The sequence below is a fragment of the Colletes gigas genome, unplaced genomic scaffold (genome assembly GCF_013123115.1).
Source record: "Colletes gigas isolate AHSC1104 unplaced genomic scaffold, ASM1312311v1 Colletes_gigas_Sc00068, whole genome shotgun sequence".
NCBI classification, from domain to species: domain Eukaryota; kingdom Metazoa; phylum Arthropoda; class Insecta; order Hymenoptera; family Colletidae; genus Colletes; species Colletes gigas.
In genome coordinates this window covers 207,362-230,317 of record NW_025106697.1, presented here as the reverse complement: position 1 = coordinate 230,317, position 22,956 = coordinate 207,362, and the positions used below count along the sequence as shown (strand labels likewise).

The 22,956-nt window shown below is 34.8% G+C and overlaps 1 protein-coding gene across 8 annotated transcripts in view; it reads left to right on the top strand.

Annotated features, from left to right (window-relative positions):
* Positions 1–19,685, top strand: part of LOC122403668 — an 89,825-nt gene extending 70,140 nt beyond the window's left edge. For 5 of the 8 annotated variants that reach the window (XM_043407310.1, XM_043407313.1, XM_043407312.1 and 2 more), the window contains 4 exons: positions 8,054–8,059; positions 9,389–9,823; positions 12,941–13,414; positions 17,869–19,685. In XM_043407310.1, coding sequence (XP_043263245.1) covers positions 8,054–8,059; positions 9,389–9,823; positions 12,941–13,414; positions 17,869–17,940 — 987 coding nt within the window. In that variant the 3' untranslated portion in view covers positions 17,941–19,685. Of the gene's footprint in view, positions 1–8,053; positions 8,060–9,388; positions 9,824–12,940; positions 13,415–17,868 lie in introns of those variants that run through there. The other 3 variants (XM_043407309.1, XM_043407314.1, XM_043407317.1) reach the window with 3 other exon arrangements.
* The last annotated feature ends 3,271 nt before the right edge of the window (positions 19,686–22,956 follow it).

The following is a 22,956-nucleotide window of genomic DNA, read 5'->3' as shown; positions in this document are numbered from 1 at the left end:
ATTTTGCTACCGAATTTGTGTTTGAGACAAGGAACTTTGCTAGGGTTGTCTAGTGGATATTGCAGAATAGAAAAAATATTTATTGGTTTGGACCAGAGTTGGGCAAATTTTATTCACGAATAATGAATAAAAATGTTAGATTCATTGGTAAACTAATTTCCGCAACGAATTCGCTAGCCTAAGTGGTAGTTTTAAAAATGGATTGTAATTTATCAATGAATTTACAAATGAAATGTAAACAGAAATTAGTTTACGAATTAATTTAACATTTTTATTCGTTATTCGTAAATAAAATTTGCCCATTTCTGGTCTGTACCAATATACAGGGTGGTTGGCCAACTCTGGGAAAAATTTTAATGGGAGATTCTAGAGGCCAAAATAAGACGAAAATCAAGAATATCAATTTGTTGATTGAGGCTTCGTTAAAAAGTTATTAAAAAATTAAATTACAAAATTTCAAATCATTTTGAAAAAATTATTTTCGGTTGCGAGGATCAATTAGAATCATTTTTTATGAATAGACATAACCCCGAAATCCTACGCATTTTCGAGAAAAAAATTCAGGAAGTTGAACATTTTCGGCAAAATTAAAAAATTTCAAATCGTTTTAAAAAAATTATTATTAGTTGCAGGGGTCAATTGCAATCATTTTTGGTCATTTGACATACCCCTGAAATCCTACCCATTTTCTAGAAAAAAATTCGAAGAGATGTGAAATATTTCGAAAAAATTAAAAAATTTCAAATCGTTCTAAAAAAATTATTTTTAGTTGCAGAGGTCAATTACAATCACTTTTGATTATTTGACATACCCCTGAAATCCTACCCATTTTCTAGAAAAAAATTCGAAGAGATGTGAAATATTTCGAAAAAATTGAAAAATTTCAAATCGTTCTAAAAAAATTATTTTTAGTTGCAGAGGTCAATTACAATCAGTTTTGGTCAATTGACATACCCCCGAAATCCTACGCATTTTCTAGAAAAAAATTCAAGGAGGTGTGAAATATTTCGAAAAAATTGAAAAATTTCAAATCGTTCTAAAAAAATTATTTTTAGTTGCAGGGGTCGATTGCAATCGTTACAAAACGTTAATAGCTTTTTAACGAAGAAATCCATCAAGAAATTGGTATTCTTCATTTTCTTCCTATTTTGGCCTCTAGAATCCTCCATTACAATTTTTCCCAGGCGTGGCTGAACACCCTGTATAGGGTAAGTCGTAATTTATAATACAAATTGTATCAATCGTATTGATTCTATAGCTCAAAATAAGCTCAAAATTCAAGAATAACGAAATTGCATGAAAGGTTTCGTTTTCAAGAAAATTGAATTTAAATACGAGGCGAGGTTAGGGTTGCGGGAGAGTTAAGAAGGGGAAAAGGAGAAGATGGGGTAGAAGGGGAAGGAGTTAAAAGAGTAGAAAGGAGGGGAATAACTGGAGTAAGGAACAGGAGACAGGTGGACGTAGGAAATAGAGAATTTAAAAAGTAGATGATAAATGGTGTTATTACAAAGCCGATAGCGCTAGTATCGCACCCAAAAAATATAGAATAGAATTTAAATACATAGTTGTAAATAGTAAAGTTGTATTCTCTTAATTCAATTTTCCGTTATGTTTGTTTGTTACGTGTCAGAAGTTTTTATATGTTCAAATGCTACGATAAGTGGTTATTTTTCTTGTTAGAAGCTCATAATATTTTTAGAACGAATGTTTCGTGTTTCCTCACAAATCAACATCGGTTGTGTTAGATTGTTGGATACATATATATATAACGGTTTAATAATAATGAACAATACAGAAGTGATACATGTTGGTGCACGCAACAACGCACGACAACCACACGACAATCTCGGTGGAAAGCACCGCAACGCTCATGCGCGCGCACACTCCTCTGCGCATACTCACAGGCGCACGCTACCGGGATGTGTGAGAAACTTCCATCATCACTCGTGATTTAATTTTACTTAAATTTTATTCGAATTCATTTAATTCCTCGAGATTTTACGAATCTATCGAAATTTACAGTTTTCGTTACATTTTTACATCGACTTCTCACACTAAGCAATGTATTTTTACAAGTTTGTGCTTCCTGGACGAAATAATTTAAAAGATTCTTTTTATCTACAATTTCGTATAATTGTAAGACTCGGAAAGAAGTTTATTTTGCGCCGCAATATGGCCAATGATAGAGAGTATACTCAAAATTCGTTAAAAATTACATTCTTTCCCCTTTTTCATGAAGTTTTCACTCCGTGATTTAATTTTACTTAAATTTTATTCCGTGAAGTTTTCACTCGTGATTTAATTTCACTTAAATTTTATTCGAATTCGCTTAATCCCTCGAGATTTAATTTTACTTAAATTTTACTCGTGAAGTTTTCACTCGTGATTTAATTTCACTTAAATTTTATTCGAATTCACTTAATTCCTCGAGATTTAATTTGACTTAAATTTTATTCGTGAAGTTTTCACTTGTTAGATTGTTGGATACATATGTATATAACGGTTTAATAATAATGAACAATACAGAAGTGATACATGTTGGTGCACGCAACAACGCACGACGACCACACGACAATCTCGGTGGAAAGCACCGCAACGCTCATGCGCGCGCACACTCCTCTGCGCATACTCACAAGCGCACGCTACCGGGATGCGTGACAAACTTCCATCAGGTTGTTTATTAAGTACACTTGTACTCCACCGATATTTAAGTTCAGTTTTCTCGAAAACTAAGCCTTCCATGCAATTATCTTATTTCGAGCCATACATATTCTATCCGACCCAATTTCTACCATGAATTACGACTCGCTCTATATACTATAAAGATTTACAAATAAATAGACTTCGGATTAATTAAATTTAAACAATCGTTTAATAATATACGTGAAACTTTAAGGGGCGACTGTGGTTACCTACAGTATCGAAAGGGTTAATATCTCGCCCTGGGAATAAAGTTTTTTAGCTCCTGAGTGAAAAGTTATGTTGCCAAAATTGCTGGCGACGCGGTGGTCAACGCGTTAAAGGAACTCTCTTTACACGATGCATTGAACAATGGCCGTCTGCAGGTACTTACATCGAATCAACAAAGTGATTCGCACCTTCACAGCTATCGATTTCAAACGATTTACATTTTCGTAAAGGTAACGTGACGGATATCAATAAAAACTAAAGATTCCTGTTTCACAGGTATTTAAAATACCCGTGTACTTCTTCACGCCTTAATGATCAGTTATGTTTTAAACTTGCAGCCCAAAATGCACAAATTTTTTTTTTTATGTAAATTCGTATCTTGTAGATGTCATAATATATTTTATACATTTTTATGAGTCGAACCTTTGCTCTAGAAACGACATTCAATTTGGAACTAAATTCTTCTAACCGCACTAAATTTTTCCAATAAACTTCAACTCTTAAACAACGAGTATTAAGTTTTATTGAGGCATAAGTGTCTCAATATTTTTGTTTGTAGATATTAAAAGACTGCGTCAAACAATGCAATCAAAATTGCAGAGTTCCGTTTAAGAAAAGAATATAGTTGCTGATTTTGGATGCATCGATAAGCAAATATGTATAAAATTACATTTAGTTTCTGCGCCATTTGATGCCGTTTAATTTTGCCTTGCGACGTTCATTTGCGTCTAACCTTTTTGGAGATACAGTTTTTCACAGTTGCATGGAACACTGTACTTAACTTTTGTGCATACTTCGTTTCTTGTGAAATTAATATTTTCAATTTCATGGTGCAGTAAAAGTCCAAAAGAAACATAGAAATAACCAATCGCTGTGATATCATAGTTTTAATTACAGAGAAACAACATAGTATGTCAAATTATTTATAACGTGCTTCACATATTAAGTAGCAGTGTTGCATAGATATCAATTTTGTACATTTGTTACATTTTACTGTTCTTTTATTATCCGTTTTGTCGCACAACTAACATCTCCTTTTATTAAATGTTCAAACATCCACTTGCGATGACTGGTTTCCGTTATATATTCTAATGGGTTTACAATTTCTTTAGTACGTTTTGTTCGTAGGTAGTTATATGTATACTGCTTTATCAACGCATTCTTTAAGTTTCCCAACGAACAAACGTATTTTTCTTGTAGACGTTAGTTTTCATGTAGGAAATACTTTCCAGAAAAGTATGAATGCTTTAAATATTGATGCGTTAAATATATTTGAAGGGATTACAATTAACCATCGACTACATTTCATTTTATCGGATGTATGGATCGCTCTCTTTGTTAGTTGCACAAAGTTGCATACACAAACTTGTGAACGCAGCAAAGAGGACATTTTTTACGATACATGTATTAGTGTACTGTATTATAGTATTGCAATAGAAAGCAATAAAAAATTAATTATCAGTCAAAACTGTGAATACAGGATGGGGTCAGTCAAGTTATTAATGACACAAATGTTCTTCAGTAGATATGTTTAATGAATTAGATATTTGGTTTATACACTCTCCATGCTCTCATCGTTACACACTGTTTCTCTCTGGGGCCCATCACCAGATGGGTCTCACATTCATTGCCAACCCTTGCACACTCAACTCTCTATGTTCATGCATTCGTACCAATCGTCCACACCCATCAATCACACTCAGAAACACCCTATACCAGTGATGGACGTTCGTGGGAATTTTGGACATGCGCACTAGAATTTTCCCTCGTGGGATTCCTTTCTGCGCATGCGTTAACTCTCTGCCATAGATGTATGTGCGCATGACCAAAATTCCCACGAATGTCCATCACTGCCCTGTACTGCTTTAACCATATAATAAATAATGTTTGCAAACACAAAGATTGGACAACAATTAAATCGTTGACAAAGATGAACAAACTTTAAAGTCGATTTTCTCGAAAACGAAGCCCCAGATAAAAAAATATACGAAATTTTTTTCTTATTTTTTCATACAAAATCACACCCTGCTCGGTTATGCTACCAATTCCGGCCCACCCTGTATATTACGACTTTATCCATATGTCATACCCACAGTAAATACAAAAAGACACCACCTCAAATAGTACTCCATAGAAATCTCATGTTTTTTTACCTTTTTCAAGAAAGTTAGGTTAAAATTGAAGAAACGTATAATTCTAGGAATTTAATAGCGTACTTTCGAAACTTAACTTACATTAAGTGTTATATAAAATAAAGACTATTGCATATCCTCAATTACACGATCTATTAAAAGACTACTCTATATCTATCGTTAATTTTAAAATTTAACGATCACAATAGACATACTAGGAGTAAATAAATGAGGGAAGTAAGCTATAGTAACTTTTTTTTCTTAGCGTTACAGACCTTTTTTTATTTGCTTTCCAGTTGTTTCTATACAAACAAAGTCTCTATATTACACCTATATTACACTTCATCGTGAAAAAGAATACCGATTTGGATTTTTTCTATTAAAATGCGTCTATTTTAACACTTTACCGACCGATAGCCTATTAATCGACTGTTTTACCGGCCAACGCTTACCGACCGATAGCCTATTAATCGACTGTTTTATCGATCGACGTTTACCGACCGCTACCGGTCGGTAAAGTGTTAACAAAAGACAACGAACAGAAAATCTTATTTTTGCTTAAAACGTTTTAATAAAATATATAACTTTTCAAAATATTAGTCTTTTGATGACATTTAAATTCCACATAAAATATTTTTTCCATCACTATCAGAGATATTTAGGCGGGACAGCTTGTATATACCATATTGTTCGAAACGTTTGAATTTAACATATATATTTCACTCTTTACATCTACACAAATGTACTTTTAGGTTATTCCATATGTTTGTGCCGAATTTTGTAATAGAACTCGATGGCAATATTTAAAACGTACCATGTAATTTTACGACAAATAGTAAACCCCTTCTCGCTCAATAACTCACTCTCATTTTTCGACCAAGCCATTAAACTTCTTTGATTTCCCATTCAAGTATTATTCGATACTGTTTTCAGTACGTTGAAATAAACGGTAATCAAATGGGGTAATGTATGTGAAATAAAACGAGCGTGATGAAATTTTCTAATTCACGGTACTGTTTTTGAACATTTTTTTATCATATGTGGTCCGACGTTATCACGATGAAAAATCAATTTGTTTCTGTTCAATGATCTCTTTGATATTTTACACTTATATATTAAAAAATACTAAACAATTTCATGGTCTTAGCAAACGCATAGAAGAACTTAACGAGGATGTAAACCTGGAATGAGATATCGTTGTAGTGGTTCTTCTTCGTATGGCATCTATAATTGAATATAATTTATTCAAGTCTAATAAATCATACAGCGAAATTGTAAAACTGTTTCGATAATAATACACACGCACGAGATTTCCCCGCGACCGCGTGGCGAGCTTCGTTTTGGGGGGTTCCCCTACGGTCGACCAGTACACTACATACAGCGCCATCGTGCGGCCACACGCGCGCCACAGTATGCTTTGATAGGAACTCGGGTTTTATTATATGTAAACAAAGATATTCCATGCAGTCACACTCGATCAAGAAAGTTTTGTTCCGTAAGTCAGTGTGTATCCATCCAAATTTCCAGCTTTGACGCAGCCCCCATTTTTTAATAAGTTTTATTTTTTCCCTATCTAAAAATATCGAACGGCACGAACTTATGGAACGACCTAACATTTTGGCGTTACTCTTGTATCGACTTACTAAAAAGTATGTTCACGTTACATCAAATGTAATTTTTCATAAAAATTCATCGAAAGTTTAACCACTACACTATATTTTCTTATCGGTATCGACGCCGTTATGTTTTCCTTCAGAAATGCGTTGATAGTTGTGAGGGCGTGAAACCTTTGTGACTCACTGTAAGTATCCTATAGTATTAATCAAACAACATACACAAGATTCAATTAGATTGAATGTTTAACGCATTAAATTTCTGTGTAATACTCTTATTTGTACGGTATTTGTTATCTTATTTTTTCTATTATATATTATAATGTTATATTTGTATTTTTATCGACATATACATTGATAATTTATTTTTCATATTTATTATTGTGTAAACAAAAACTTGTTTCTGTAATTACACCTGACGATAACGATGTTTTTCGTCGTTGAAGTGTTATTAATGTATATGTTGAATGACGCACACTATCAGTTAGTCGTAACCACATTTTTACTGAATTTATATTGATACTGCTTTAACGAGAAACTAATATTTACATAAACATAATATTTACAGACATAATAACTCTTAGAAATCACAATTTTTACGATACTAACGATAAATTATCAGAAATAAATATTTGTTGCTAAATATCAGCGTATTTGATGATATTAGTAGATATATACTCAATCCTCGTATTCGATGTTGAAGTACAGCCACGTACCAAGGATTTTATCAAATATTCTTCTAAAACATTGTTAGTAATATGTATTCATGGAAATACAATCATCTTTACTATTTTCTTCAGTTTCTAAAGAACAGATTCTTTTTCCATTTGAAACCATTTCAACGCCACACTTTGACGGAATTATGTGGGCCGTATAACTTCTCTGTTTATTTAGTATATATGATTTTCATGTACGTAAAGTAAAATTAATTAAATCTCATATGTTTCATATTACAAAATTATATACTGTATTAATGTTTGTGTTTGGAACGTTCATTGACGCCTTGAAAATGTTCTTTCTCTTTTAGAAAAATTACATAGATTTACTCGTTGCCAGTGGAAGCAGGTGCAACTAAAACGTAACGAGTAAAACAAAGCGCTGTAATATTTTTTCAATAATGTTGCGTGGCATAGTTGACTAGGTGTTTCAAAAAAAAAGAACTCTACGGTTTATACAAGAATTCTTTGTTGTTTCGCAGAGCTAATGTACTACAATCTTAAACCTTCTAATACACAAATAATACAAGTGGACATTAGTATCTTTCTTATCAAATTTACTTACAATATTTCCAGTGATTCTTTCTTTCAGTAATTTCTGTCGTACACTTTAACGATCACCTCCAAGCAATTAATTAATTCTGTTTTCTATTTTATTCTACATGCTGCTTCCTCATGATAGGCATTGGTATGTATACATTTACATTACTATTTTATTTCCATAATATTACATTCGAATGAAAGTTCGTGACATGTGGGAGATTCTGGAGGCCAAAATAAGACGAAAATCAAGAATATCAATTTCTCGACCGAGGCTCGATTAAAAAGTTATTAAAAAATTTCAAATCATTCTGGAAAAATTATTTTTGGTTGTGGGGCTCAATTACAATCATTTTTGGTGAATACATATATTCCTGAAATCCTACCCACTTTCGAGAAAAAAATTCGAGAAAGTACTGAAATTTTTAGACGAAATTAAAAAATTTCAAATCATACTAAAAAAATTATATTTAGTTGCAGGAGTCAATTACAAGCATTTTTGGTTATTAGACATACCCTCGAAATCCTACCCATTTTCGAGAAAAAAATTCGAGGTGTGAAATTTTTCGACAAAATTAAAAAATTTCACATCGTCCTGGAAAAATTATTTTTGGTTGAGAAGGTCAATTACAATCATTTTTTGTGAATACACATACTTCCGAAATCTTACGTTCTTTCGAGAAAAAAATTCTTTATCGAAAATATACTCCGTGGCCGGAAATGTTTCTCTAACTTTTTAACGAAGCTTCAATCAACAAATTAGTATTCTTGATTTTCGTCTTATTTTAGCCTCTAGGATTCCCCGGGGGTGGCCGAACACCCTGTATAAAACTGAGAAATGAAAAAAACACAAACGTTATTGCAAATACACCGAACCGTACCATTATAGTTAATTGTGACTTGAGAGTCAGGAAGCTACACATATCATATGAAAATAGTAATAAAATGATTGTTGGAACGCAAACAAATAAGATATTATTGATATAGAAACCTAGTGCTATTATGCACGCTTTTTCTTGTTCAACAAACAATGACAATTGCACAAGACAGAGTTCGTTTGACTTTAAGCTACAGACAATTTGCAAAAGCATTTAAAAAATTAAACTACTTAATAAAATATCGATATGTTATATTAGTACGTGACATAAAATTTACTTTACATTTAATGGTTATTTAACCATTTCACTACAAATATCATTTACGATAATTGCTAGTTTGACTTAGGAATTAATTTAAAATACATAATCAGCAAAGAATTCACATTTATTCGTCATAGGGGATAAAATGTGTGCATAAAGTCGGACGAATAATAAGGGTGTGTTGGTATTCAAATATGATGAGTACTCGGGCAATGTTATCCGGCAAGAATGTTTTGAGAAACGAACCACGATTCCGATCAAAACACACAGCAATGTCCAAACCCGATGTTTTCGGGTAACTTGCACACTACAAATAAAATAGTAATACGTACCCACAGGCACCGGATGGGGAAACACAACCGAGCACAGAAGTTGACCTCTTCATCTCGACAGAGAAAATCATGGTTCTGAATACGGACCTGAAGGAGATTATGATGGATCACGCATTAAGAACAATATCTTATATAGCAGATATTGGTGACGTAGTGGTGCTAATGGCACGAAGACGATTTGTGCCGCACGAAATGGAGGAAGCACCGAAGATCAACAGAACCCCAAAGATGATTTGCCACGTGTTCGAAAGCGAAGAGGCTCGATTCATTGCACAAAGCATCGGGCAAGCGTTTCAAGTAGCATACATGGAGTTCCTCAAGGCAAATGGAATAGAAGATCATAGTTTTGTAAAGCAAATGGATTATCAAGAGGTGCTCAATTCTCAAGAGATATTTGGCGACGAGCTACAAATGTTTGCCAAAAAGGAAATGCAGAAAGAGGTAATTCATTTTACATTATACAGTATTTTCTCTATATAAGCTCGGAACTCGTCCACGATATAGGCGAATATCGTATCCCCATTGCTTATCGTTAGAACCCAGCGCCCCCTATACCGGCGAGCGTGCCTTTCTATGAGTGGTTCCCCAAGATAGTGGCGCGCTTGGCGGTCGGTCGTCGAACATTGTCGTACGATACGGGTTCAAATTACTAAGGCAACACTAGTGCAATAATACAAATTTGTTATTTTTCCTTTCCTGGTTTTGAAACTTTTAACATGTCTGTGACAGTTTTCTGATTAAAATGACACCAAATACGATATACAATTTAGATGTTGTTTACTATTTACTAACGCAATAAGCGATCAAAGGCATGCATCGTTCAGGTGATTCCCCATCGGCTGTATCGAAACACAGGCGGGCGAGTGCCAAGATGGCGGCTACGAGAGACAGACTGTGTTTATTTATTCGTTATTCTAATGCAAAATAATTAGTGATAATTTACGTATTGTGTCTTATATTAAGCAAGTTTTACTATTTAGTTTATTGTGCGGTATATTCCTAGCAAACGGCCCGTTCACCGATCGGGGTGAGTTATACGTCATTCGATTCGTCTAATTCAATACATTATTAATATGCATTTCATTATAAATTCGTTATTTTTTTATAATCTTGTCGTAAAGTTACAGTGAAAAAGTAAGGTTAAGTATATTTTGACAAATCCACAGGTGGAAACAAGTGACTGTCGTTACTCTGTTCAAAATACTAGGTAATCAAATGCTAATTTGTTAAACATTTATTGAATGAAATTTCTACTATTTCTGCTAATATTTCATTGAATAAATCACCATTTTTCTATTAGGTATATTTACTAAATACATAATGGCTCAGACATTCGATGAAGTTGCTCTTCTTAAAAATATAAAATATCGATAGTATTATATGTTATAAAAAAGATTAAAAAATGTGTAGCATGCCTCCAAGTGGTTTCAATTTAATTCGTGCAAGCATCGGTAATGGGATCTTCAAAACTGATGCTGTGATTAATTCTCAAGCGACCTCTGTAATATTTTCTATGACAAAATGTTGATTCATCGATCTCGACAATCTACTCTACTCTTCCAATTGCTGAGCAGTATTTTTATTTAATTTTAGTTATATAATAATATGACATTGCTCATAATTATATGTTAGTATATATGTTAATTTTAAAACATCTATAGCTGAGTTTGTTTTTAGAAAACCACGTTCTTTGCTTTGCAAATATCTTTATATTACGATGTCTTTTACGTTTAGTTTGATCGACAGATCCTGGAATAGTTATCCTGCATTGCCAATTTTCATAACATTTCCACATTGCAGATAGTACAAGAAACAGAAGAAAAGCAGAAATTGTTTCAGTAATCATTTGTTTCAACTGTCATTTCTGATTTTCTTCTGTTTTTTGTACTTTGTGAATTTTGTTCAACCGTGCTATAAAAATGACCGAATTAGTAGTTCCAGAAGTGTGGACCTTATTTAAATTGCACGAATTTTGTAAAAATAAAGAAGCTTTATTAAAATTTTTGCAATATAAAAAGTTGATTGTCAAAAATCTTAATTGTCCATGATGTGGAAATGCAATGAAATTGATAAATGAAAATTGGTGTTGTAGAAAAACAATTGCAGCATCTCTTAGTGCTTGCAAACGACAGCGAACTTGTGATGTAAAAATATGTGTAAAACGTGGAACGTGGTTTTCAAAAACAAAGCTTTCTTATGAAATGGTATTAAAATTAACTTACATGTTAGTCCATAATTTTGATCAATATCAGATTGTACGAGAATTACAATTGAATAAAAATACTGTTTCTCAATGGAATTATTTTGTAAAACAAGTTATGACTGATTGGCTACAACATTCATGCGAAGTACTTGGCGGACCAGGCAAAATAGTAGAAATAGACGAATCTAAGTTCGGACGAAGAAAATATCACAGAGATCATCGTGTAGAGGGACAATGGGTTTTTGGAGGAATAGAAAGAGGAAGTGGAAAAATATTCCTGGTGCCTGTTGAAAGTAGGGACACAGAGTCCCTGCTTTCAATAATTAAACAATGGGTGTTGCCTGGCACAACAATTATTTCAGATTGTTGGAAAGCCTATAACATCTTAGAGAAAGAGGGGTACAAACATCTTACCGTAAATCACAGCTTACATTTCAAAGACCCAGAAACAGGCGCTCATACAAATACGATAGAAACTACGTGGAGGCATAGTAAACACTTTTTGCCTGAATATTGTCGGTTAGTATTTGTAATTTTGCACGTTTTTTAATATTTTCTGTAACATATAATACCATAAAATTTTCTATTTTTAGCAAAAAAGATAATTTCATTGGGTATTTAAGCCACTACGTATTTTACAAATTTTCCAAGCAAGGAAAGGATGATTTATTTAACCAGCTATTAAAAGAAATTGCAGAAATTTCATTTGATTCTACAGAAAACCAAAATATACCAGACTTAGATGATAATGAAATTTAGTAATAAAAAAAAGTTAATCCAACGCATTGCATACAATAGTAATTTATTATATTCTCTACCCGTAAACACTGTTTGGGGGGGAGGGGGGCAACATTTTTTGCTCTTGCTGCATACACTGTCTACCTACAAGTACTGTCTGAGTTGGTCTGGGTTATATGGGGGGGGGTAATTGTTGCGGCACATACTGTCTACCTGACTGACTCATGCAAAGTCTATCCGTAACAAAATGATTTTTATGCATACGCATTCTACAAATTCCCGTTCGGCAATGTAGCATTATCAAATTAGATCAATCATTTATATTTGTAACATAAACATAGCAACGATAGTCACTTGTTTCTATCTGTGAACCTGTCAAAAAATGTACCTAACCTTACTTTTTTACTGTAACTTTACGACAAGTTTATAAAAAAATAACGAATTTATAATGAAATGCATATCAATAATGTATTGAATTAGACGAATCGAATGACGTATAACTCACCCCGATAGGTGAACGGGCCGTTTGCTAGGAATGTTCCTCGTTTTTACCTTTTGCACGTTATTGACCTAGTTTTAATTCGAAATTAAGAAATTTTCTGATTTAATGTTTCCAGGTAGTGGTACCAAAGGCGAAGGGGGAAATTTTGGGCGTGGTAATCGTCGAGTCTGGATGGGGTTCTATGCTGCCAACGGTTGTAATCGCTAATTTGGCACCGGCTGGCGCCGCTGCTCGATGTGGACAGTTAAACATCGGTGATCAGATAATAGCAATCAATGGTGTCTCGTTAGTCGGATTGCCTCTCTCAACTTGTCAAACCTACATCAAGAATTCGAAAAACCAGACGGTCGTCAAGTTAACTGTTGTTCCGTGTGCGCCAGTCGTCGAGGTCAAAATCAAACGACCTGACACTAAGTATCAATTAGGATTTAGTGTACAGAACGGAGTTATATGTAGTCTATTGAGAGGCGGGATTGCCGAAAGAGGAGGCGTTCGAGTGGGCCATAGGATTATCGAGATCAACAATCAAAGTGTTGTAGCTGTGCCGCACGAGAAAATCGTCAACCTTCTTGCGACGTCCGTTGGTGAGGTGCGTATAATTTATTTTACTTCGGTCACTATTCTGCCCTCCATTCCTAAAATATTTTATCTAGCATATCGAAACGATCGAGAAAATCTTTCGGTAATTATTTACTTTAGCGATTCCTCGCCAGTTAAAAATTATTTTTGGGTTTGACCCTTTGCACCAGACATTTTTCGCTCGAGCGAACCAGCAACTCAACGCCACTTTGTCGCTGAAACGTATATTCTGGAGTCGTCATATTATACAGGGTGTTCGGGCAACTCTGGGAAAAATTTTAATAGGAGATTCTAGAGGCCAAAATAAGACGAAAATCAAGAATAGCAATTTGTCGATCGAGGCTTCGTTAAAGAGTTATTAACGTTTAAAGTTCCGCCTGTGGATGGGCAACCTGCGCACAGCTGCGTGCGCGCGATAGTGGCGTATCGACAGCCATGCGCGCGCAGCTGAAATTTAAACGTCAATAACTTTTTAACGAAGCCTCCATCAAGAAATTGGTATTCTTGATTTTCGTCTTATTTTGGCCTCTAGAATCCCCAATTAAAATTTTTCCCAGAGGTGGCCGAACACTCTGTATAGTATAGTTTTGGAACTAAGTAAGGTATTGTAATGATTTTTGGTTTATCTGAATTTGTGTCGAAATTCATAATTTCAACAATTGTTGCGAAAATTTGACCATATTTGAAGAAATAATCGAGTTAACACACAACTGGTGTGTAACACTACTGTTAAGGTTCCTTGATGTAGTAGCCTCGCGGACAAATCGGTAACTACATCTTGATAAGAGTGGGGCGATCGGTGTGCGACGATAGTCGATCACTCTCACGGAACGCCATTCCACGGAAGAAGTGTCATGAAAGAACACGTGTTAAGAAAGTCTTTTTGTTTCAAACTTTTCACGTTTTAAAGGTGCATTTAAGTCAAAGATCACCTTACAAAACTTCAGACTGAAACATTTTCTTCAATATTCTTTTATGAACACGTGTTGCTTTGCAATTGCATTCATCGCCAATAGATGGCAGAATCACGATTCTTTAATGTTGCGGTGTTCCAAAGTAGGAACGTATTCCATATTAGGGCAACTGACCCTATAGTAACATATCCTCCTGCTTTTCTGTAAAATTACAAAATAAATAACAGGAAAATGCACTTGAATGCTTATGCGTAAAAATTTTCTGGTGCATCAGAAACAATAAGCGTTTGTTAACACTAGATTACCCAAGGAAGTCATTTTGACTGCTTTTTAATTTCAATTAGAAAAACAATTATGTATATAATGACACAATTTCTTATAATTTTGTGACTTTTTGTACAACATATTAATGCGTTTATTAATAATTGTAGTTACCTCTCCCCTCCTTCATTTCCGGTATATATATATATGTGTTATACCTATATTGCCCAAAAAAGCAGTCATTTTGACTGCTTGGGAAATTTTAAATAATCAAATCACTCTTATTATTGAATTGAGTAAATTTCTTATATGACCAGTTCGACTGTGTATTGAAATAACAGTTTTCATTTTTTTTCGATTACCAACACATGATAACATACAAGTACATGATAAATTGTCGATTTGGGCTTACCTAACCCAGACCTAACCCAGATCTAATCCAGACCTAACTCAGATCTAACCCAGACCTAACCAGACCTAACCCAGACTTTTGTATGTGGGGAAATCCTCATGGACACCCCGAGGCCCTAAGTAGGGGGGGCCTCGGGGTAGTGCCGGACTCTTACCGGCTAAAACCCCACGGTGACCGTCCTCCGGCGCTGCGGCGAGGGACCGGGAACTCTAGTGAGACATCACAGAGTCCCCCGCCTTGCCTTGCCTGTCGAGGCTCATCCCGGGAGGAAGGACAACATGTCCATTCCCCCCCTGATTTCTCCGCCACGGACGCCAGGTCACCCGACGCCCGCAGCCCGGGGGCTGCCTTCGGTGCTCGGGCCCCTTGCACCGAGCACCTGCAACCCACAGGGGCGGCCTGCCAATCGCCTGACCACCGACGTGGTGGTCGGAGGAGAGTGCTGGCGGGCCGCCCCACTTCTGGAGGTCCCACTAGACCTCAAGGGCGTCGGAGGGGGCCAGGAGGCGAAGGATGCCTCGCTCTGGCCCCTCTCCGAGCCCTCCCTCTCCGAGCGGGATGCGCGGTCCGCTCGCGCTCCCGCTCGGCGGCCTCCTTCTGTGACATAACAACTTCACAGAAGGAGGCCACCACCTGCCAGGTTTTCTCGCTGGCCACCATCTTTCCCACTATGGTAGCCAGCGAGAGATTTCTTCCCACTTCCTGCTCCAGAACACGGCGCTCATCTACCCACGCTGGGCAGACTTCCAGCGTGTGCTGCGCCGTGTCCTGGGGTCCTCCACAATGGTGGCACACCGCCGTCGCCTCCTTCCCGATTCGACACAGGTACTCACCAAAGCAACCATGCCCGGTGAGTACCTGTGTCATCCTGTAGGACAGCCTACCCGGTTTGTCCTGCCACTCTTGCCAATGTGGCAGGACTGAGATCTAATCCAGACCTATTGATAAATTACAGTTTCTCAATAAGCTAAAGTAGTACTTGTTATTCGAATCTTTATGCAGTGATACTTGTTCTAACAAGTTGTTTATTTTATTTCTGCGCCCTAAATTCATAATATTATAACATAATATTAAAAATTAATTTTAAACAAATTTCTTTACACATTAGTTATTCTTTCACGATGCAGTCATTTTGACTGCTTTTGGGCAATATAGGTATATACTAAGTTTCAGTCTTTCTAGTGTTAAACAATAGAATAGCGGTATCTAATGTTACTATGATCTTAATACTTCGGTTTCGTCCATTGCTGTAGACGTATGTCTGTACTGCATATGACTTAAGACCTTAGTGTCTCATATCTCTACTCTATCTCATAATTCTACCTTCTCCTTTAATAGGCAACTATATAAAACATAGAAAATTACAAAATAAACCTATAAGCACCTACATACATATCTACTATCCAGAGATGACTTGTTGGCTAGGCACCAACAAACTAAACAAGGGCAAGGAGAAAAGGTTTACGCGCCGCCTTATTCCCACCATAGAGGCCTGCCCTGACGTCACGCTACATAGTAGTAGGACCTTGATATCTGCGAGAAATACAGCGTGTTCGGCCATCCCTGAAAAAAATTTCAATGGGAGATTCTAGAGGCCAAAATAAGACGAAAATCAAGAATACTAATTTGTTTATGGAGGCTTCGTTAAAAAGTTATTAACGTTTAAAGTTCCGCCTGTAGATAGGCAACCTGCATACAGTGATGGAGACGCGCACTAGAATTTTCCCACATGGGAAGCGCAGTTTTGCGCATGCGTTAGTTTTCTGCCATAGATGTATCTTTACGCAAAAAATGTGCATGTTGGGAATTCTCATATTTTGTGCAAAATTGAACTTTCTACTTCAAATGCTCGCCAATCACACAAAAATTAATTAAATTAATTTCTCTAGCTATACTCATGTAGATTTTTTGTTTTTGTCTCTTTTCCTGTAACTTCCTTAAATTTTGTTTCTTACTGGGATCCAACGGTACCCTAATTTCTAGTTAAGTGTATACGGCGCTCCAGTGCGCATGACCAAAATTCCCACGAGTGTCCATCACTGCCTGTGCATACAGCTGCGCACGCGCGATAGCGATTCTCACTCAGCATGAGAAACTCTACTTAATGACGTATCAACAGCCTCACAGTTTTCTGAGCGAGAATCGCTATCGCGCGTGCGCAGCTGTTCGCAGATTGCCGTTCTACACGCGGAACTTCAAACGTTAATAACTTTTTAACGAAGCCTCGATCAACAAATTGGTATTCTTCATTTTCGTTTTATTTTGACCTCTAGAATTTCCCATTACAATTTTTTCCAAGGGTAGCCGAACACCCGGTATATTTCAGCAGAATAATGCAATTGTGTATACGTCTCGCATAGTAAAAAATTATTTTAAAGCGGAAAATGTAAAGGTTTTTGACCTGCAAGGTCTTCCGACCTAAAATTCTAGAGAACGTTTGAGGTAAACTAAGCGGAATATTACATGAAGGTAGGCAGTCTTATAATACAATCCCCGAATTAAAATCAGCTGTTCTAGAAGCTTGGAAAAGCTTGGATCGAAATGATACAAAAAACCTGTATAGAAGTTTACTAAGAAAAATAATTAAAGTGGTGCAACAAAGGGCAGTCCGTAACCAAAATAATTTTATTTAATTCCACATTAAATTTCTTCTTCATTTTTGCATAAATAACACATGGACTGAATGATTTACTTTATTTTTTGATAAATTATGTCAAAATTAATACTTCATTTTATCATATATTAATTTCCAACGAAAATGTACAAATAGATGTTCGTTTCCAAATATCTTGAGCCGCTTTATCATTTTCTCCACCAGTGTATTTATTACAGCGCGTGAATGTATTAATATTTTATACGAACCATGTTTTATTTCAGATATTAATGAAGACGATGCCCACGTCGATGTTTAGGCTGTTAACTGGCCAGGAGTCTCCAGTGTACATATAAGCGTTTGGTTACCTGGCTGATATGCGTAGTGAACAGACAATACATTCGCCATCCACTACCAAACTATTCACTACTTTACCCTCTGTACAGACTTATTCGACGCAAATTGCTTTCTGTTTCGATTCTTGTGGAACTCTATTCGTATACTCCCACCAGCTCCTGTTTAGCAAAGCAACAAAAGTTAACGTAAACACGTTGCGAAAAACATTAATATATTGAATATTTACATAAAGCAAAAAAATATATATATATATACACATATATACATATTATTATATATAAATGTACATATACAGGGTGTTTCGCAACATGCCAGACCCACTTCGGGAGCTGATTCTACGTCCAAGAACAATGGAAAAAGTCATACAATCACGTGTCCTGTTTGTTTCTGTTTACGAGGTATAATGAATTTTAATTGCTGTTTTTGCAAAATTCTCCGCACCACATTTTCCATTCTTGCTATTCTTCGAGCACTGTCTTCACTATTCTTTTCAACATGATTGAGGACTCGCTCGCCAAGTCTAGCCGACTGGTAAAATATTCCAAGTATTAACGTGTTGCTTCACTTGCATTACACATAGCAAGCTTATACATATATCAAGGGCATATTTGTCACTTCTAAATTAGAATAACACATAATTTTCACTTCAAATACGATCTTATAAGCCATGCGTTACAATTATTAGTAAAAAACTCAACTGACTTGGAGAGTACAGGTTACCCTCCTGTAACACGGTAGATAGGTTCTTAGAAAATACCGTGTTATATGAGACCCGAAGCCAGTACAAAAAGGAGGTTAAAAACAAATATTTTTTTTTAATTCTACATAAGCAACTTAATTTTTATGAAGAATATTAATGTATGTATAGGTTAGAATATGCACTCGGTATTTATGGATGATACGGGATTCAGACACGTTTTTTCGGTTATCAATTTATCACAATGAATTTTTTAATATATACAGTTTGTAACAGTGGTGCCAAAATTGACACTCTTACAAGTGGTACCAACATTGTATTCCAATATAACGATATACAAGTGGTACCAACATTGTATTCCAATATAACACTATGCAAGTGTACCAACATTGTATTCCAATATAACTATACAAGTGGTACCAACATTGTATTCCAATATAACGATATACAAGTGGTACCAACATTGTATTCCAACATAACAACAGTATAACGCAAAACAAAACACGACAAAAGATCATTTTAATTAAACACAATCTTAATTTAATAAATTATAATTTTTTTTTATATATTTTCATGTAAAGCCACTATAGTTCATTATTTTGAAGGAATTTAGTTTTTAAATGTAAAAATCATATTATCCAGTGTTGTACAAAGGTTTTCGCAATATTCTTATTGTGTTAAAGTGAAACCGTGTTGTAGGAGGGTTTTCGCAATTTATGAATCGTGTTTAGTGAAACCGTGTTGTAGGAGGGCTACCTGTATCGTGAAATTTACCGATTCTTCAAATAGTCATATTTCTTACTTGGAAATTATTGCGGTTTATGGAAGTTTGACAAGCAATTTGTTTTATTTATAAAATTCATTATAATTCATAAACGTAAACAGATAAGACACACGTTGATACGATTTCTTTATTGTTTTCAGGTGATCAGCTTCCGAAATGAGTCTCACATGTTACAAAACACCCTGTATACACGTATATATATGTATGTATATATATATATGTACATATATATACATATATATATACACACATATAATATATACATAATATTTTATTTATGAATGGGATTCTCTATGCCTGTTTTCCAGTTAACTAGTCGAATAATCTATAGAGTGATTTACAGATGCCGATTGATCATCTTAATTACGATTCCAATGAGAATCGTCGCAGAGAAACCTTTTTGGTAAACTTTTTTTAAAATCTTCTTTTTATATTTATGTTCTCGTGGTACAGTGTGCGGTTACAATGTACTTCCTCTTTCTCCGAGACAAGAAAATATATTGAAAGAATTTGTATTCGATACGATAACGTCGAACGGGTGTTACTAAACGAATATTTTACTTTCAATTTAAAAATTATCATGGATTATGCGTGACATAATGTTAAGTTACTTGTTAAGTAAAACACGATAGCTTTTTTATTGGCTGCATTGTACATTCAACATATTTTTTACGCTGTTTTTACTCAATTCTACGTAACGTACAGTTTTTGTTAGCTATGATTTATCGCAGAGACAATACGATAAGTGAAAAAGAAGCTAACGAACATATTCATTCTACGAAATGAAATAATCGAATAGGTACTTCATATATTAATGTGTATATAGGGTGATTCACCAGATTTTAAGTCATTGTTATTTTGCTTAGCAGGCAATATTTGAGATGGGGTTAAATGATTTCAAGCAAGGCGTATTATAATGTTAACAGTTATTTTTTTAGGTGGATACGCAGAGAACTTACGAAGATCATCAGGGTTTTTTTTTTAAACGGGATCGTATATTTTTTATTACGCATATCGATGCACCTTGGTATTCTCTATAGAAAATTACTAATCTATTACTGTCTTTTTTTTAATTTTAATAGGCCTACGAAATCATGACTCTCTTTATACAGTTGCAATGATGTTATTTATATAAAAGGCTCAATGTGGTGACCATTTATATCACTACAGTTTCTAAATTGCGAAAGTAATGATTTTTTCACATTATTTATTTTATTTAAGAATGTGTTCATTGGGTGATTAAATGATTCTTCATTGGAGCCTGAACGTATGTCCTATTTTTCAAACAACCCAATAAAAAAAACAAGCGATATTAAATCGGGTGATCTAGTTGAAAAATTAATGGAACCACCTCGTCTTATCCAATAATTTGGAAATATTTCATTAATACTGAGGTAAACTAAAAGAATAACTATTAACATCATAATATGCTTCCCTCGAAACCATTTAACGCTATCTGAAATATTTTCTGCTAAACACAATGACAATGACATAAATTGAGGTGGTAGAATCTGGCGAATCGCTCTGTATACTATTAAATTTTATTTATTCGACAATGATGTACGTTGGGAAATTTAAATTTTATGAAATCAGCATTGAGAATCACATTTCATATCCAGTAAGAGAAGCAAAGTATGCAATGCACATGATTATACATAGCACAAAGCTCTTTACCAACGTTAGAGCAGGGCTGGAACTCTCTGTATACTTGGTGGAAGAGATATAGCGTCGTAAAAACTGCATTAAAAGAAACAAACGATTTCAATACAAGGATAAGAGAAACTTGGATTTTTCGAGCGCCAGCGCTTCTTTCACTAACATGTTCCGTTTTTTAATCAAGTTGCCACAAAACAAATAGTGCAAAGGGGATATTCTGGTTTGGACGTCGATTTTTTGTTCACTTTTTCAAATTTTTTTTAACAACCAGTAAACTGTTCTAGGTTTTTGCACATATATTTATTATAGTTTTAAAACTACAGGATATTTTTTTTACCAAGAAATATTAACTGGTGTAGAAGTCTGCTTAACTTTCTATTCTTATCGCAATGCTACATAAAGTTCTGCTGCTTTCCTACTACTAATCGTAGCTTTCCAAATATTTGCAAGATATCGTAGAACCTCCCGTTGAATATACAAACAGCACAGAAGGTTGCTACATATTACGGTTGTAGTTCTCGAATGTATACTTAAGTAAGTGCGAAGGTCCAAATCACAGAATTGAATTATTCGTTGCTATTCTGCGTTACCTTCCCTAAACACTTTATCAGCAATTTTTCCAGAGAGAGCTCTTCATAGATAGGTCTTATAACTTCTAAGATCTTATCAGAAAATATTCTTCCAATTTTCTTCCCTTTTCCGCCACTTGCACCAGTTACATACGTATTCCTACGGGGCAATATACATATACATATGTTGTGATTTTTCATCGGTCAAGCTCTTGTGGTAGAATGTCGCTCAAATAGCTTTTTTCATTTCTTGAGTTGAATGAGAATTCCTACGAATAGCCAGTCCGTAATATTCAGATAATTCGTTGATTACTTTATCCGTCAACTTCTTCACCAATTCACACTCCATTTTTTGTACAATTATCATCGTATGATTAAGTATCGATAATTCCCTTGAACGTTTTCTTGTCAACGTCTCCACTGTATTTTGTAACATGTTTATGTTGAGATCTTGTAAATATTTTAACTACGGCATCTCCATTTTGTCCGCACTTCCTGAATGATTCGTCATACATTTATCTTCATGATCTTCGAACCGTTCATTATATTTCTGAACTACGTTATCTTTTCGTTTGTCCCATATTTTGCAACTATGACGATAACAAAATTTGAGAAGTGTGCCGATTAATTTTTACTGTGCTTTGCAATGAGCGTTGAAACTCCAAATAAAGAATTGAAGCCTCTTTTTACCAAGTTAATTTTGCTTTCTCTTCAACAGCTCTTAAAATAACGCAGTCGCAGACAATAGAATAGACCACTTCATAACATTAACATTTTATTCCACAAGAAATGCCTTAATAAATTTAAGACAATGTTAGAATAACATATTCTAATCACATTTTTTCATTGGTAAATGACAACATGATTTTTTAAGATGTCACGATAAATAAATCGATACGTTGTTTCTGTTATTCGTACCAATGAACCAAGACTTGTAGGTTGTATCGCAGGACATCGCATGTTATTTTTGGAGTCATTTCCAAATAAACTAAATTAGCTTTCGTCGTTCCACAGAATTCTTGTCAATAAACTGTTCTGTACATCTTCGAAACTAGTGGTTGCATGTTTTACGTAAAAAAAGATTATTTTCGTTTAAAAGACGACTAACTCTTCTGCTACTAATATCTTTCAGACCCGATTAATTTTTAGTCTCGGAAGCAGTGTAAAATGAGTTAGATTTAGGGAGCCTTGTAATTCGAAGATTTAGTTTTTGAGTTGTTTTTCCTGGTCTACCTATTCATGATGCTGTTTTGTAATTTTCATGAAAATACAACTTTTGCTATGTCAGTTTTTTGCTGGTCTTTCTTGC